The 18771-nt window shown below is 46.7% G+C and overlaps 1 protein-coding gene across 1 annotated transcript in view; it reads left to right on the top strand.

Moving 5' to 3' along the window:
* The window catches only part of LOC105806846 (chromosome unknown open reading frame, human C9orf3), a 311159-nt gene that overhangs the window by 137968 nt on the left and 154420 nt on the right, over nucleotides 1-18771 (top strand). The window contains exons 5-6 of the mRNA XM_012640063.1: nucleotides 10961-11150; nucleotides 14894-15000. Coding sequence (XP_012495517.1) covers nucleotides 10961-11150; nucleotides 14894-15000 — 297 coding nt within the window. The remainder of the gene's footprint in view (nucleotides 1-10960; nucleotides 11151-14893; nucleotides 15001-18771) is intronic.

The following is an 18771-nucleotide window of genomic DNA, read 5'->3' as shown; positions in this document are numbered from 1 at the left end:
TGACCAAGAAAGACAGCATGACCAGCACCCCAGAAGACCCCTATTCCCCTTGCAGTCACCTCCCACCTGACACACACACACACACAAAGGCCAGTGTCCTAACTTCTGGCAACGTAGATTTTAGCCCAGTGAGACCTGCATCAGACTTCTGACCTTCAGAACAATAAAATAAAGAAAAATTATGTTGTTTTAAGCTATGGTATTTGCGGTACTTGTTGTAGCTGCCCTAGGAAACTGATACAGTGATGCAGCTGGCAAGTGGGAGAGCCAGGAATCGAACCCAGGGCTCTGTCCCCAAAGTCTGAGTTCTTAGAAACCACTATAATGTATAGTATTGCCATTAACTATAAAGGCGTTTGGTTGTCTGTGGAAGGTATGAAGGTAGAATGAAAGGATGAATGCCAGCCAGCATGTGGTTGAGAAATAGGGAGCCTCTGTCTCTGAGGTGCCCTTACTTGCCCATCCTGCAGCCCCCATGTTCAGAATGCCTCCTGCCTAGAAAGACATAATGTGATATGTTACTGACTCCAGTGTGAGTTATCTGAATGTAGTATCCCTTCCTAAAGCATTCGTATTCTAAAAGATAACCCAAGGGATGACTTTCTACTATTTATGAGAAAGAGGGCTATGCCAGAGTGCTTGGCTATTCATGTGGGACCCAGTTCCTTGTCTAGCCTCCACAGTAGAATCAGACAGCACCAACACTTTCTTTCCCATGCTGCCTTATAGCTAGAGGTAACTAAAGAGTGGAAATTGGCTATGGGCTTCCTAGGAAAAGTTGCTTTCCTGATGAACGGGATCAGTGTTGCTGGCATGACACCCACACATTTCTTCTGTGTTGAGCATGAACGTGATGCCTGGAGCTGTGGTGGCCAGCTTGTGAGTGCGAGGTAGCAAGCGTGAGGAAAGAGGACAAAGTGGGAAGACAGAAAGCCTACAGCCCTGACTGCATTGCGAGTGGCTGAACCAACCGCGGCAACTGCCCCCTCCAGAGGTCTTGTTATGAGAAAGGACAAACCTCTCCTGCATGTCCCACTGTTAGTTATATTTGCTGTTCCTTGCAGCTGAATACATTCCAAACAGACGCAGGGGCCTCTCAAATCACAGGGAGGCAACCGCCTAGGAATGGGGACATGGGCAGGAAGAATTATTTAGAAGGAAAAGAATTCCTGTGATCCTCGCCCACGCTTTCACCATGGTGAGCACATCCAAGGAATGATGAATCAAGGGAGCCATCCAGAGAAATGGGATTTAGCTATAGATATCCCATAAATCTGATGCGTTCCATTTGGAGAGAAGAAATACAGGGCTCGTAATTTTAAATGAAAGGCTTAGTTAAAACCAGGAGACTTCGGAGAGCAAAACCTTTTGTTTATTTTTGTTTCTGGTGAGGTTTATTACCTTTTAAAGGGAAATGCTGTTAAGTTGAATACCTCTGAGAATGACCATCTGTCCCCTACTTTCTAGGACCACCCTGGAAAATATGAGGCATATTGTCCCTTTATCTCAACGAGCATGCTGCGTTGGTCTATCTGGAGTCATAGTCACAATTCGAGATTAGGAAATATGCTGTTGTTCTTAAAAGCTCAATTATTTATGAATTACCAATAGCCAGGTGATTCCTTCTCCTTAATGGCATTTGTTGATGCAGATGAGTACTTTGAAAAATGAAGAGAGACATTTATTTTGTAAGCGACCACTAAGAAGATCTCTGACTGGATAAAGATAACTCAAGCAGGCTAATCCTTTTAACAAAGGTGGTGATATATATTGTGGCAGCTGAATGCTCCTTTACAGCCAAGGGAGAACAATCAGTGAATTCATTCATTTAATTCATGAGTTTTCCTTCTATTTACACTTTAAACAAACATGCCAGTTGTTTGCTTAGTTAACAAGCTCTGCCTTCATTATAAGCCATTAGTGTTGAGTAGTAATTGAAACTGTGTTTGGATTTCAAAAATACAATAAACCTGATTAATTCCACCTTTGCTAATATGGAATTTGTAGTGACTGACCTGAACTAGGCAGAAATTTGAGTCTTGCCTTCTCCATGAAGCAAGAATTTGCTAAATCATTTTATAGCCATAAACACGGTTGATAATAGAATTTTTCATAAGAAAAACTAGAGGTTAAATCCAAGTGCTTATTGGGGGTCAGGCAGCAAACATAAATTAGTGAATGGGTAGAGCATCCTCTAAGAAATATTTGATCTTCTGTGTCTACATTTGGTAGAGATGTGGATATAAGAAATATTTCACTTTTCTATTTATCCTGCTATAAGAAGAAAAAAAGCAAATGCATCATTTATAAATGACAGGTGGACTCGGCCAGTGGCAGGGAGACAGGAGGGAGTAGCGAGAACCACAGCAAACTGGAGGGCCCAAGCTCCCTCTGAAAGGGCCAGCTGCTATTCAGCTGCGGTTGCTAAGTAAGAATGTGGGTCCACAGTGGGGGACTCCCAAGTAGATTGTGCCTGTTTCACAGATTTAACCTAGATGAATCATAACAGGGACCTTATGTATTCTTGTCTTTGAAATGATGTATAACGCTTGGCTTAGTATTGTCCTTAGGAAATGATACGATATTGCCCTTTGGCATTAGACTCCTGTGAGAGAGACAGAGAGAGAAAGAGAGAATGTGTTTGAACAGAATTAACTGTAAGTGTCAGCTCCTAAAAAAGAATGTGGGCCTAGTGTGGCCAGATCTTTCAAATTTTCAATATAATTTGAAAATCTGGATTTCTAGGTAAAATCTTCCCACTTACCAACTTTGGTAATGAATTTAAAAAATAAAAAATAATGCTGCTATGCAGCCACCATTGTGTAGATCAGTGTCTCTCAGAGTGTGGTCTCTGGACTAGCAACGTTAACATCACCTGGGAACTTGACAGAAATGCAGATTCTCAGGCCCACCCAAGCCTACTGAATCAGACTCTCTGGGTGAGGCCTAGGGATCGGTTTTAACAAGCCTCCCAGGTATGGCTGCCAGGTTTAGCAAATATGGCATGGAACACCCACTAAAAAATTATTCCTGGTTTATCTGAAATTCAAATGTAACTGGGTGTGCCGTTTCTTTATCTAGCAACCCTACCTCCAGGTGGTTCTGATACATGCTGATGTTGATCAAGCAAAACACGCATATGAGCCAGGCTGCTTGTGTTTGAATCGGCTTTGACACATACTAACAGTGGGATCTTAGACAAGTCGTGTAACTTTTCTGTGGCTTAGTTTACTTACTTGGAAAATGGGGATGATAATAATTTCATCCTCATGGGGTGGTTATTAGAAGTGAGCCAGGTAGTGAACATAACATACGTAGGACTTTGCCTAGGAAAAGTAAGCAATATCTAAGTGTTTAGTATCATCAACATTTTATTTTTCTAATCTTTCTTCTCCATCATCATCTTCATCACCTCTGCTGCTTCCAGCCCACTGTCAGGGAATACTTGAACTTATCTTCCTTCAATTCTCTTTTCCGGGATCGAACCTTGATTTAGTTATGGAACTGATTCTAATGGCTGAGGCAGCTCTGTTGTTTGTCCTTATCCAAAGCAACCTCCTGCTTTGAAATCTAGTCGGCAATGTGGTTATCTGGCAGGGGTAAGCTGCACTTTCTTCCATACTAACATTCTGCTTCCAGAACTCTCTGTCAGTCTGTAGCACCTCTGTTGTGTTCAGGCCTATTGCTGTACAGACCAGCCTTTCTGCTTCCTGTGTGCTTTCACTAGCCCCCAGCAGGGCAATGAAACATACTCCTGACTCTGCCTTGGATTTTCAGATTCCCGGAGTGCCTGGCGGGGCTTGGATGCTTGCTCTCAGTTATGGAAACAACCGATGCCTCCCTCACCAATTAAATTCTGAGTACTCTTTGGGAAATCCCCACGACTTCTTTTTCTAGACAAAGAGCATGGGAAGACTTGATTTGTGGATCCAAAGAGTGTATTTCAAAGGAAACCAGTAACCAAACTGTTCTTGCTGAGGGGGGTTGCAAGCTGCCCTGACATGTCCCTTCATGAAGCAGCTTTCCAGGCTTCCACATGGCCACAAATGACAGACTCTTACCCATGCAGTGAAAACCAACTGGATGAGCTATTATGGCTCTCAGTTGTGCCATTTTATTGCTGTTCTGGGAATGAAGCAAAATGCATTATTTTATTAAATAAAGATTTTCCCTGTATCACAGTGGAGGCTAATTTTATTAGCTCTTTTTATGGGAACAAACATCATCACCCTCATTGGGGAGGATGGGGGTGGGGGCTGTGGGGAAGTGAGGGAGTGGAGAGAATCACATTTTGTCATCCATGTGCTCCAATGGAGGCTGCCAACATGTTTTAATTGCTAATTACTTACTTACCAGAACAGTTCTCCAGGTCCTACAGAAAATGCACAGCTTTCAGCCCATAAGTAATTTAGAGATAATCCAGACATGTTCAACTACCACAAATGTTTGCTCACATAGTGTGGGTAAGGGTGTGTCCCCTGATGTCCAAAATGTACAGTGTCCAGAATGTTCAGTAACGTCAAAAAAAGTTATTTGTCCTTACCTATGAGATTCTAAAATGTGTGCTTTAAGGCAGAATATGTCCTTTAAGATTCAAAGAGGGAAAGAAGTCTAAATCTATTTGGAAAATTCAATCAAGTACTGTTTTTACCTCTGATTACTTTAGCTTTAAAACCCTGAGACATTCGTTTGCAGCTTTATTGAGCTTTTCTGATGACCATAACCACCAGAGACCAACGTCCTAAGACAGGGCAGCCCGAGGTAGGAGTGACCAACGCCCTGGAGTTGAGCACTAGAGCTGCCCCATTTAGTATGCAGGGCTGAAGTCTAGACAATGTTCTGTTTGGATGTGTAGCCCAGTGGCACAGATAGAGTGTCCACCCTCTGCTTATCAATAGCTAAGCACTCTGTAGGCTCTGCAGAGCTGCCACAGAGCCAAACATGGTCTCTGTGTTTTGTTGTTGCCGTGCTGTTGTTTTTCCCGTTAGCAATACGCCAAGGCCAACACTAAACCCGACTGTGATGCTGGCAACAATGCCTTGGTGTCCCGGCCCCTCGTCTACCCGCTGCCCCCCATGCCTCTGTCCTCCCCACTGTCATCTGCCCTCTGCTTTGGAGCCCTTCCCTGTCTCCTGTGAGATCCCACCATGAACCCTGGTGGGATCCAGGTGTGAGTCATGTGCCCCTCCATGTGAAATTAAACCATAGCCTGTTCTCCTAAGAAAATTCAGGAGTTAACCCTGAGATTATGAACTTGGAGCTCCTACTCCTCGGCATAGTGTTTTTAAACCTGTCGTCTGCTTACCCTATTGTTATCTGCTTCCCTATATTATCACTGCCGCTCATCTTACTCTTTTCTTCCCTCATCTCTTTTTCTCCTTCCCCTATCTTCTTTTCCACTTCTCTCCCTGTCTAGTCTATTTCCCTCATCTTTTTATCCACTTCACCCATCTTGTTGCCTACTGCCCTCATTTTGTTATCTTCTTGGCTCTGTAATCCTTGGAGTTTTGACCTGCTTTAAACCATCTCTATTTGAAAAGCATATCAGACTTTGGCAAAACAGGTGGGAGGTAGAGGCTGGGGAGAGGCAGACTGGTGTGCTTCCTTTCCTGGGCTTCAGGAGTCGTACACTAGGGACTGACCTAAGCACCCTTGTACCTGCTTGTCTGAAGTGTGCCCTTGTGGTGACCCACCAGGGACTCCCAGCATAGGACACGGTTATGAAGAACTAGGCATTGGGTTATTTGGGAGTTTGGGAATTTCAGCTCTTTGGGGGCCCGTTGTGATCTCCCACACCTCCCTTCCCCCTTTCCCTCCCCTCCCCTCGCCAGGAAGAGGCTGAAGCTTTGCTGATCAGTAGGCCTGGTAACTTTGGGCCAGTTCTGGATGTGATGCAGATTTAGGAAGCAGAGGTCCTAGGACATGGCCAGTGACTTCCCTTTGGTGTACTCTGAAGATAGAACTCCTGGGAGGACAATGATCATGGCACCCCTGGGCTTGAGCTGGCACAGAGGGATGAGAGCCCAGCAGAATTGGTCCCAGTGAGGCTTCCCAGTGAGGCTTCCCAGTGAAGACTATGTGAGTTCAAATACTGGCTCCATTACTTGGCAGCGGTGTGACCTTGGGCTAGTCACTTTGCCTCTCTGTGCCTCACTTTCATTATCTATAAAATGAGATCATAATAAAATCTAATAATAATAAAAATTCTGAGGTTGTGGGGTAGAGCAAATGAGATGACATGTGTAAAATGCAGTGCCTGGCACCGAGCAAACACCCAAGCAACGTAAGTCCTTAGAAGGAGGACATATTTGTGGTACAACTGTAAGGAATGTGGCCCTGGGCTTTTCTCAGTCACTTTCTGCCATAGTCATGTTAACAGTTTGAGCCAAAATGCATTTAGGTAAGTGAGCAGATGTTTTACTGTCTATTTGTTTTTCAGAATTTTTTAAAAGAAAACTTTACCAACTAACATTAGCTTGTTCTTTCAGACCTAGGTCCCTGTAACCATTGATCGAATATAGCAAGTTTTCTTCCGGTTTTTAGAATTGGTTTCCACTTCAGGCTATTGAAAGTCCTATAGCCCCAAAACAACATCTCATCTCCTAAGCCTTAAAGCGTAAAGATTGCGTAGACTATGTGACCACAGCCAGGTGCCAGATGAGGAAAATGGAAGGTCACTATTCCCAACTGTGCAGTCTCAGGGCTGGAGGGGAGGAGGGTCCTGCCAGGTCATCTGGGCCACCCCTTTGCCTTCAAGATAACAGATGCATCCCTTACATTTGACTGCATTCAGGGAAGAGGGGCTAGGGATTTCATTTAGGAGAGGAAGGGGCGGGAGTGAACATTCGATTTGTAAATGCATCGGTGCAGTGTTGGCATACACCACTTTACACCTTATGAAGGAAAGAGAAAACATGTTACGACCTTGGGGGAGGGGTAATGAGGATTTGTCCTCCCTTTCAGATTGCCCCAAGCTACTGGGAGTCTCCATTTCAGTTGTACAGTTTAGATTAGCAAGAAATTAAATCATACAAACAAAAGTTGCCTCCAAGTGATTATAAGACCCTTAGAACTATCCCATTTGACCTTAGAGGGAAAGGAGCCCGGCTTCCTTCCTTCCTGGTTCTTCCTTCTTCTCTGTCGTGGGATATTGGGTTCCGCGTGTTGTCGAAATTGTGAAAAATGTTGACCCCACGAGAACTTCAAGCTTGATAAATATAAGTCTGTATGAGGCCTCCCGAGGATCTGTATGAAAGTAAATTTGCTCCCCATGAGGGGAATTGGGACCTGCTTCAGTATGATGGGAGGGGTGGCCTTGGGGCTCTTCTTGTCCTTAACCAAAAGCAATTTCCTGTCCTCTCCAGCGTGCAGCCCCCTCTGACCTGCTGTGGCAGCAGCATCTTGCTGGAATGGCTAAGTGCTGTATCGCTCCCGGAGCAGCAAGATGGGCCACGCTGGTCAGCTCTCCCTGGAAAAAGCAAAGAAATAAATCAAATACCAGCTCCTACTTAAGATCTGATGAAATTCTCCATTTCCGTTCCAAATTGAATTCCTCCCGAAGGATCGGAGCAACTCCTGGGAGTAATGAAGGCACTCCTTCCTCCTCTGCTAGAAGCATGTTTTAAATTAACAAGCACAGCATTCTAATCTGGGTGGGTAGGTAGCGTTCAGGAACAGTCTCGAGAAACTGTTTGCAGACCAGACGTGATAATTTTACTCTCGAGGGGCAAGGCGGCAGACGTACAATCTGCCTGGCCTCTGTGGAGGAGGCAGCCCCCGGTGGTCTCCCGGGAAAGAATGACAACACGTGGCCTGCTGTGGCCCCGCGCCACTCCCTGCCTGCCCACGTCCTTCTCCTCCACCACTCCTAGCCAAGGAGGATTTGCGGTGGAGAATACAAGTAAGAGGGCTTGTGCTTTTTGAGCTCTAAAATATCACTTTCCTGCCCATCTCTTCTTTGGGAAAAATGATAAATTGTGATTATTTTTTTAAAAAAAAAGAAATGTTTTTAGGATGAAGACGTCATTGAAGTGATTATCCCCCTTCCTCTGTAACGATGACGAGTGGACGATCTGGCTTTTGTAGAGGCTGTTGACACAGACCCTTTCAGGGGGGATAAAAAAAAAACCCGTTCTCTAGGGGGCCTCGCCAGGGTGGAGACTGATCGGAGACTGATCGCCGGCCGGCTGATCGGGACCCAGAATGAATGTGCGGGGATCAGGGGTGAGCCTTAGGAGTCGAGGTTAAGGCAGGAGTGGAAAATTCTAAAAGTTCATTCCGTTTTGAAGGTGTACACGAGATAATCTGTTGGTAGAGAAATATTTAATATTACTCCTTGGAAGTGAGCTTAAAAACATTATTATACTTTTCTTCACTCACTGTTGAAGAAAGCAGTTAAAAAAAAGGTAAGAGCTTTTAAAAGTCTACTTAACATGAGAAATTCTGACATTTAGGGTCAAAAGAGAGAAGGAAATTTTCCTTGAAAGAATATCCTGTGAGTCCTTTTATGTCAGAATTTTGTTAACAGCCCTTGAGAAAAGTTATTAAAACCTTACTGCATGTTTTTAATTTAGTTGTAAGAAAGAAGCCATTTCCTTCACAGGGAAAGAGCCCCAGAGTGTCCGGTAGGTAAAACCGTACTTCAGAGGGCAGAGCAGGCTGCGGGGGGACTCATTCAGGTTCCCAACCAGAAAATTCGGGAAGGTCATGTTTTCCACTGATAATAGGGTAATTTATATCAAGTTAAACGCCCTTCCTTCCGATCCAAGAGGATGTTTAAGCTCTGTCCCCTCAAAGGACAGTAGGAAATACGTTTCTCCCCGGCTCAGAAGACAGGACTGAGGCTGGGAAACGGGAATTGAGGCTGAATTCCAGCCACGCCGGGGCCTGTCCTGAGCCCGGCCGAGATGCGCCAAGGCTGGGGTAGCGTCTCCAGAGCACTGAAGGGTGGGGAAGGAAGTCTGGCGGAGACAGCAAAGACCATCCAAGGGGAAAAAATGAAAGGGCAGGAAAAAGAAACGCCGCCCCCCACGCGGCCACTTCTGTGCATTCCTTCAGGCCCTCGCAGACTTTTATGTTTGCATAAATGGGCCTTGGCGAGGCTTCCAGACTGGGACAAAACAGCGCAGTGCTGGAGGCTTTTTCTTCGTGAACTGCCTCGCTGCGATTTCACAGTCATCAGCTTGAGGAAACTTCCCGGCCTGAGTGGCCAGCCAGCCATCCAGTCTCCGTGAGGACGTGCGGCCGCCGTCTCTCCGGCTGGCGGACCCTTCCCTTGCAGGCTTGCCTTGGACACTGTTTATAAGGCCTGAAGTTACTTCTGTTTTGTTTTAGCCAAAAGGGCGAACTGCTGCCAGCAGTATGTCTGGAATGTTATTTACTCGGTACATTTCTCTGGCTTTTCTTTGTAGCACTGCACATGCCAGAGCCAGGGGCCATTTCCTTGAAAATGCCAGGTTCTACAGTTTGTCTTCTCAAGGGAGTGACTTTCTCAGTGAAAGGAGGTTTAGCTCCTGTGCCTCTCAGCTCTTCCTTCCTTCCTTCCATGGTTGTTTTGTTTTTGTTTTTGTTTTTGTTTGGAGTTAGTGCTCTGAACTAGTGTTGGGGCCTGTTGCATTGCACCCCTTTGTCTTAAATCCCCCCAACTCCACTTTTAATTTCTGGGGGTTTCTGGCGGACTCTTCAGAATACCTGGCAGATGCTTTTTCATTTGCGTGCCTGCCCTGTTATTATTTCACATGAAAGCTGTCTTACTTTGGCAGACATGACTCCCTCGATTGCAGCGGAGCTCTCTGAGCTGAATGGGTAAAGTTGTGCAAGGGAACATAGGTGGGGTTTTCTCTGATGGTGGCTGTGGGGGCGGAAGAAAAATCTGCAAGCAGTCTTGGCTTGTGCAGAGCCCACATGATGGCAAACAAATGGCTTTTGAAAAAAGGAACCGGTGTGTACAGTTTCTTAATTTGGAAGGTTTCACAACTGTTTTTGTTCAATTGATGGAGGAGAGATTTTTATAAGAGCAAATTCTTCATTAGAAAGACTGTAAACAAGTCCCAGAAAAACGATCCATGCCAAAGGTGGATACATAGTTACTCTACCGGCCTCTTCTTTCTTCCGGTCCCCTTCCTCCCATGTCATCTAAGCAATTTTAATCGTGGTATTTTGGGTTTTAAAACAAGTATGGAAAATGAGATTAGATAAATCTCCCTGTCTGGTGCCAGCCCTGGGGCCGTTTGCACACCTGGGTGGGTTAACTCCCTACCTTCTCTCTCTCTCTCTCTCTCTTTCTCTCCCTCTCTCTCTCTCTCTCTCTCTCTCTCTCTCCCTGGATAATTTTGTTATGTCTCGTGAATCCGTAAGCGCCTACAGATAGCCTGAAAACCTTTGCCTTACACACACTTGCCCTTCATCTGAGTCTCTTTTGGAGACCTCACCCATCCACGGCACCTGTTAATTTGTTAACTCCGTAACCAGCCTTGGTGTAAAATGGAAAATTTTTGGTTCCATTTTTCTTGGCGTCTTCTGTCCTTCTGCATGACTTCTCAATTTGCTTGTAAGCTGCTAGGATTTTTGGCTGAAGGGTCTTCTTTGATCACTCTCCTGACAGCATGGGCTTCACATACTCACACCTGCTCTTCTTTTACAGCCCAGATTTCAGAGTAAATGCTTCCATTGCCTTGTAATTTTTTCAGCGTAAAACTTTGGTGCAGTTTACTTATTACAGGTAATAGCTGTTTGATGACGGAGACAACTGCTTGGCAGAAACGGCAACCTGAACTGCTGCCAGAAATGTAAACTGCCACTTTATTTATGTCTAAACGCATCTAAGCCGCGAGCCTATCGGTCATGATCTGGCATGCACATGATAATAACAGGCTCGCCAGGCTAAGAAACTGCCCCATGGGGTGGCCACGAGGACAGGCTCTAACAAGACTCCATGTGTTTTCTCCCCCATTATCCACAGCCCACACATCATCTTCCTCTCTCAGAGCACCTTGACAGGAACGAGCCATCTCTGTGGGACCCGCCTCTGCCATGAAATTGCGCACGCCTGGTTTGGCCTAGCCATCGGGGCCCGCGACTGGACGGAGGAGTGGCTGAGTGAAGGGTTTGCCACTCACTTGGAAGATGTATTCTGGGCTAAAGCACAGCAGGTGGGCTTAAAGTGACCCTGAGCATTTCACTACCAAGGGTCACATTCTGTATATAGTCATTCATTCATTCAGCAGCTACGTACTGAGTGCTACTGTGCACTGGGCACTGTTTCCGCTGGGGAGAGAGCGTGTACACGAGAGATGAAAGCCCCCGCTCTCTGTGGGGTTCACAGTCTGGAGACAGGAGAGTGAGTAGACAAACAAACAAAGGAATCTGTCTTTAAATCAGGAGTCATACTCTCTGATGTCTGTCCACAAGTAATGAATGAAGAATGAAGCCGTTGGTGTTACAGGTTAGGGAATGGTGAGGACACACTGGCAACTGCTACTCAGCTCTAAACAATTGTCGTGGTGAGGGGAGGAGGGCTCAGTATAGCTGGGCTTATGGTTTTCTAAGGGAATCCATAAATCTGGATTTTTATGTGAAGCTTACTAATTTAAAAAATATTATTCAAACCAAGCATGCCCAGAGGCCAGACCTGATCAACACGCTCCCAGTTTGCAGCCTCTGCTTTAAAGCATTGGCCACCAGTTCTAATGAGGATAACGAGCCACTGAACTGCTTCCTGCTTGCTTGCGAGTTCCTCATATCTGGGTCACTTCTTCTCCTTGCCATCCCTGCCCCTCACACACTGGGCTATTTGACATTTTCCAAAATTCCCAAGTTTGTACACACCTGTATGATTTTGTTCCAGGTCCTCTGTCTGTTGAAATCCTATTTATTTTTCAGTAACCAGCTTGAGTCACCTTCCCTGGGTAGCCCAGACAGATCGCTCCACTCACAATTCAGCGCTACTCTCCTGTAAACTCTGAACTCCCACAATATTTGATGCTTACCTCTTTTTTTCTCATTCTTTTCTTTTTCCTTTACAGTGTGATTTCCTTATTCTCACAACTAGACTGTGATGGCTTTAAAGCAGAACAGGGTCTTACTCATCCTGCTGTCCTCTTCACAGCTTGGCTGTGGAGCTGGCGGTGCGCACATCCTGTCCCCTGCCACACAGAGTCCTGTGAAGAGAGGCCACTTGGTAGATACAGGGAAAAGGCTGGGATCTGAGTTGCACCAGACTTTGAATCCCAGCTCTGCCGTTCACCAGCTTAGTGAGTATAAGTAGGTTGTGTAGTCTGCCCTCAGTTTCCCCATTTGTAGATTGGATGTAAGAATGCTTAACCTTGCAGAGTGAGTGAGATAATGTGTAAATGAGCTTAGCAAGTGCCTGACACGTGGAGGGTGCACAAGAAACAACTGTTTTCTTCCTCTTTGTATTGCCCTCTACCTTGCACACAGTAGGCCTTCAGCAAGGCTTTAATATAAACGTGCCTCTGTCATGATCTCTTCCCTGGGTACTTCATTCTGAGATGGTCAGATTTGTGCTAGTATTGGCCATTGCTAGTGTGTTTCAGGCATCTGATAATGATATCTCTGTCTTTCACCTTCTGCATCCCCAAAGAGTGCTCCCTTCCCCCTGCCTGTACTTCTAGGTGGTCACCATTAGCCTTCGGCTTGGGTCCTCCCTCTGACTGCCTCAGATACATCCATATCCACTGTCAGAAGCCAGCTGGCTGCACGTCCCAGCTGCGTATGTTCCCTGTCCACTCCATGCTAGAACTGTAGGGATACTAGGGTGAGTAAGACACAGCCCTACCTAATTGTGAAGATAAGAAAAACACTCGGTGGAAGGAAGAAGAAAGTAAGTTAGAAAAGAGAGATAAACACCAAATTCTGTGGGAGTTCAAAGGTGGGAGAGGCCAGGTCTGAGCGGATCCAGAAAGTTTTTGTGGAGGCGGGTGACTTCTGCTGGGGGCCTCAGGGGAAAGCAGGAGGTGAGCGTTCTCTAGCCGCCTTTTGCCTTAGCTTCGCATAGGAGTCGACCCACCTTGTCATCCTTCGAGGTGTGTGCAGTGACTCTTCGAGATGTGGAAATATGAACACCCCTGAGGCAAAGCGGCCGTTCTAGATTCGAGCACAAAGTTTGGAAACATTTCCGGAGCATGTTCACCACTCTGACCTCTTCCTTTAAGGGTGCAACTGAGCTGGTGCTGGTCCCTGGCGGGTGCCGCCTCACACCTTCCAAGCAGTAGGGGAGTGCTCTGTGGAGGGGGATGGGCGTGCCACCTCATGGGACAGTCCTGGTCAGCAGCAGCCTCCACCAGTGAAGAGGGTATGAGGATGCGTTGGTGGCAGTGCTCATTTGGGTCACTTTGCTGTCCCGGAGACTGCACTCTGCAGCACTGAGCATTAGAGAGCACAGCAAGCGGGGAGTGTGAAATCTTGGAACGAGGAGATGGGAACTGGCATTCCACTCAGAGTGGCATTCCACAGGGATAAGTGAATCGAGTTAGTTGCAAGATTGAATCATATAACTTGTCATCAACCTGGATAAAGTCTGAAGTCCTTCACAGGCATATTAGTCTACTCGGACTGCCATAATAAAATACCGCAGGCTGGGTGGCTTAAACAACAGACATGTATGTCTCACAGTTCTGGAGGCTAGAAGTCCAAGATCAACGTGCCAACAGGGTTGGTTTCTGATGAGGTCTCACTCCTGGCTTGCAGATGGCCGCTGGCCGCCTTCACTGTGCTCTCACGGCTGACCGCATTTAACCTTAATTACCTCCTTAAAAGCCCTATCTCCAAATGTAGTCACATTGGGGTCAGCTCTTCAACATATGTATTTGCAGGGGACACAGTTCAGTTCGTGACAATTGGCACACAAAGTCTGTTGACCTCCTGGCCTCTGCCCACTTCCCGGCACCCCTCTCCCTGCATGGTAGTCTGCTCGTGGCCCGACCGCATCTCTCACCATTCTCTAGGAACGTGACGCTCTCCCAGGCCCCGTGTGCCTCCCCCTTCCTGAAATCGCTCCTCCCTGGCTGACACCTGCTTTCCTTGGGGATCAGCTGAGGCACCACCACCTCCTCAGGAAAGCCCTGGTTGGCCAGGGGCATCTGGGTTCTTCCCTAACCTCCACCATCACCAACGCTCTGATGTTAGTGTTCTCACCTGTCTCCCTCTCCTCCAGACTCCGCGTGGTAGGAACTCTGTCCCTAATGTCCTCAGGGCCTAGTAGAGACTCAGTAAATATCTGTTCAATGAATTATGAAGGACCTTTGATTTCCAGATATGCCTGTAGATACTAGACAGTTTCCCTCCCCAGTGGGTGTCCTGCTGCCCTGCCTTACAGAGATGGTAGCCATGCAGCCTAGTGAGCACGTGTGTGCAACAGCAGCCGGCAGGACAGAGTGTAATGGCCTTCCCCTCCCCCAAAGTGAGTCCAGGCTGTGCGCTTTTTCTGGTTATGTGCAAACAGAGTCATCTGGGTTGCATTAGCAGACTCCGCTGTAAACAGTCCTTAGTGAAATGGAGGGCTGGGAAAAACAGGAGGTAAATGGAGGGGCCTTCCCCACCCTGTGCAGAAAGACAAAGCAGGAAAGGAGGATGGGGGCAGGGGGATCGGAGTGGAAATGGCCCCTGGGGAAGCCCACTCTCTTCAGGCCAGGTGTGTGTTGGGGGAGTGAGATGGGTTCCAGGAGAGGGGACCTGTCCCAAACAGGCTGTCCCAGCTCCATGCTTGGTTCTTTGAGGAACTAAGAGGCTCTTTCGGGCCTTTGATTTTCTGGGGGGGACAGCGCAAGGTGAGAGCAGGGGGCGGGCCATGCATCCCCCATTGAAACAAAGCAAGCCGTTCCACCAGGACCACAATGACTGCGCTTTGTGTGTTTTTGTGTCTGCACCCGAGCAGCTCGCCCCCTCTGAGGCCCAGGAGCAGCAAGAGCTGAGGGCCTGCCTGCGCTGGCATCGCCTCCAGGACGAGCTGCGGGACTCCCCGGAGGAGATGCAGGTGTTAAGGTAAAGCACCACTGTGCTCCCATCGCCGCTCGTTCTCCCTCCTTCCTTCCTCTTCCCTTCTAGACACATCCAAGCCATGTGATTAAATCTGCTGTGTTTCCTTTCTAAGTTAAACTGGGCTGGGTTACTCATCCTCCTGGGGATGTGATGGTTCTACATCTTTCAGGGTGTGGGTTTCGATTTGTCTTCTGACATTTTCCTGGTGACTCTGTTCGGGGAAAAAACTAGCACGAGGCCATTTCCAGGACCAAATTCTTCACTTGGAGTTCTAACAGTCACTTCATGTGGTGGCTGTGGACGTGGAGAAGGTTGGGGTTTGGCAGCCTGGCAGGTAGTAACCCTTTAAAGCAAAAGGGAAAAAAATCTTTAGGAAAATATTGATTCCTAAGTGTTTAGTAGTCACAGATGTGTGTGTCAATGGGGCCTTTTGTTTCCGATGTGGGCCAGCGGGAAGCCACTGCTGGTCTGCAGTGCAAGAGGAGGATTCCACTGCCAGCTCCTGAGTTTGTTTGTAGCCTGTGGCTTGTGGCACCTGCAGGGTTACTTCTTGCCGTTTTCCCATGCTTCTCCCTCTCTGCTTTGCTCCTTCACTAAATGGTTATCTGAAACCTGGTGCCTAGGCCCTGGGGAGCACTGAGGTTACTATGACAACCAAAGCTTCCATCCTGCCCCCTCTTGACTAGAGTGAAGTGTTCAGAATCTGCCTGTCAAATGGGGGGGTGGGGGGAAGGCAAGCTGCCTCCTCTGCCCACTCCATCTTAGATGGCCTCCTGAAGATGGAAGCCTATCTTGGATGGTTCTGCTGCTGTGGTTTGCTTTTAATTAAACACCCCCTCGCCTCCTGACTGCAACTGCTGTGCACAAGCCTAACAGAAATGCACCGAGCTGGCCAGACCCCAGGGAGGGAGGCTGGCTGCTGCTTTTGTGCAGCACAGCAGAACATAGGGCGCGGTGGGCTGCGCCCTACCCTACCCATGGCCAAGTTCCCTGCACTTGCACGCTACTACAGCCTCCCAAGCTGACTCATCCATTGTTTAGAAGAGGCACCTCTAGTGATGGGAAGCTCAGCGGGCCAGGAGCCAGGAGACCTGCGATCTCACCCCAGCGCCACTGTTCCTGCCTCTGTTCCCTCAGCCAATGGTTACTGAGCTAGGCAGGATGGCTACCCCTATGGCCAAAGAGGACACAGTCCCTGCTCTCATGGAGCTCCCACTTAGTAGGGACACTATGGCATGCACCAGCTGGTCACAGGTGGAGAGCAGTGCTGCAGAGGGACTGCTCGGTGATGTGAACCTGACCGGAGGCCTTCTAGGAGGGAGGTCGGGGAACTGAATGTGGAGAAGAGAGAAATGACTTCTAGGTTTGTGACTTGCGCAGTTGGGTAGATGATGATGCCATTTATGGGACGGTAAAGACTTTGGGAAGAACAGGCTTGGGAGGGGAAAAAAGATGAAGAGACTAGTTTTGCATATGTTAAGTTTGTGATGCCGGATAGATATTCAATATTAAGAACTCTGGGGTCTTCAAGTCAGGAGCTCATTGGAGAAATTGGAATATTCAGCTTATAAAACACTTACAATTCTGAACGCGTTGACATCACCAGGGAGAGAGGAGGTGAGAGAAGAGGTCGGGAGGAAGACCAGGAGCTAGCAAGGGATGGGGGGACATCAGAGTGTGTGGAGAAAACCAGGACCCGGGGGCAAGAAGGCAGGAGTGGCTGATGTTGGATGCTGCTAAGGAGCGTAAAAGGGAGAGAGGTAGGACCGCAGGAAGGATGTTGGGGACCTTGACTGTGCATTTATTGATGAGTGGCGGAGAAGGAGGCCAGATGGAGGTGGACAGAAGAATGAACGGGAGGGCAGGAAGTGGAGCCGGTGGACGCAGACTCCGTGAGAGAGGTCGTGCTGGCAAGGGGGGCAGCGCGGGGGAGGGGGCAGAGGGAGCGAGGCTCAGAGAGGGCTGCTTTCATGTGGGGGACGGACCCAGGAGCGCGCCTGCGTGCGAGCTGTGTAACGGTGCCAGTCCCTTCCCCTGTCACAGACTCAGTTTCTCCAACTAAGAGGCCATCTCCATTCTACACATCTCTGAATCCCTTGATGCCTGTGTTTCTATTCTTTGGGGGGACAGGCAACATCATACCATAATTAATATTAATTTTCATGAAATGTGTTTCCAGCTTGTAAGCAAGGTAGACCACGCCCTGGGAAGTCAGTTCACACTTGAGGAGGGCCTCATCTCTGACTTCCGTGGGACTGGTCAGCCCAGCTTCGTATGGCCGCGATCTTTTCCTTTGTGTGTGGAGTTGGGAGAAGAATATAGTATTTTTAGACCTTTGTGCTAAAAGGCTTATTGTGGCATTTGTTTTTCTTTGTCTTAATATTCAGAAATTGTGCTTACCTAAATTTAGGCTAACGATGAAATGACTGCATTTGAAAGACTTATTGTACATCAATATGGAAAATACTGTTATCAGATGTGCTTACAATGAGGAGGAAATGTTTCTGAACCTGCCTTGAATTATATAATCTAGGTTTAGTTTACTCCCATCCCCTAGAATTCTCCCTTAAATGAGCATAGAGAACCTAGAAATTATTGAAAGTGAAAGGAAGAACCAGAGTTGTAAAAATTTGTTCTCAGATTTTGTTTTGTTTTAACATGCAAATGAGACCTTAGGAAAGACATCCCTTAAAACAATACAGTGATCAGAGATACTATCTCTTTCTTTCTTTCTTTCTTTCTTTCTTTCTTTCTTTTTCTTTCTTTCTTTTCTTTCTTTCTTTTCTTTCTTTTTTCTTTTCTTTCTTTCTTTCTTTCTTTCTTTTCTTTCTTTTTTCTTTCCTTTCTTTCTTTCTTTCTTTCTTTTTCTCTTTCTTTCTTTCTTCCTTTCTTTCCTTTCTTTCCTTTCTTTCCCATGGTCTTAAAATAATGGACCAAGAACAGTTTAAAAATCTTGATAGTTTCCTCCATGTCAGCAGACATCATGGAAACTTCTCTCATGATTTGTGCAGCAGTTTTCAACATGGTTGACCACTCCCTCCTTCTAAAAACATTTTCTTCTTAAAACACTTTCTTCTCTCTCTACTGTGTGTTACATGCCTCGATTTCCTTCTACCTCCCTGGCCCGTGCTTCCCCACCTCTTTTGCTGGCAATTTAACACTTAAATAGCTTAATGCTAAGAAAGACCAAATAACGTGCCTACCTTCATACAGGTGATAAAGAACAGAACAGGGATTTAAACACAAGGATTGAAACTATCCTCTTTTCCTGCACAATATTCCTGCCTTCAAGAAACTTGAAATAGCATTTAGTTGCATTAAAAAAACCACTCCAGGTATCTTGAACTCTGGAAGGACATTCAGGTTAGGGTGAAAAGTATCCTTGGAGCAAGCATCTTTGTCGTTTAACACATGAAAACAGTATTTTAATATTTCAAAAGATATTGGGAAAAAAGAAAACTCAAATTCTATTGGTTATAGATACTAGAGTATTAATGAAGTGAGAAGAGAAAAATGAAAATTTTGTTTCGTTCTGACTTATTAATTTCAGTAATTTATAAGAACTGTTTTCCGGCCGGGCGCGGTGGCTCACGCCTGTAATCCTACCTCTCTGGGAGGCCTAGGCGGGTGGATTGTTTGAGCTCAAGAGTTCGAAACCAGCCTGAGCAAGAGCGAGACCCCGTCTCTACTAAAATTAGAAAGAAATTAATTGGACAACTAAAAATATATAGAAAAAAAATTAGCCGGGCATGGTGGCACATGCCTGTAGTCCCA

The sequence above is a fragment of the Propithecus coquereli genome, unplaced genomic scaffold, assembly GCF_000956105.1.
Source record: "Propithecus coquereli isolate 6110/MARCELLA unplaced genomic scaffold, Pcoq_1.0 Scaffold147, whole genome shotgun sequence".
Classification (NCBI taxonomy): domain Eukaryota; kingdom Metazoa; phylum Chordata; class Mammalia; order Primates; family Indriidae; genus Propithecus; species Propithecus coquereli.
Note: the sequence above shows the minus strand (reverse complement) of the source record. Positions and strands in the feature narration are given on the sequence as shown.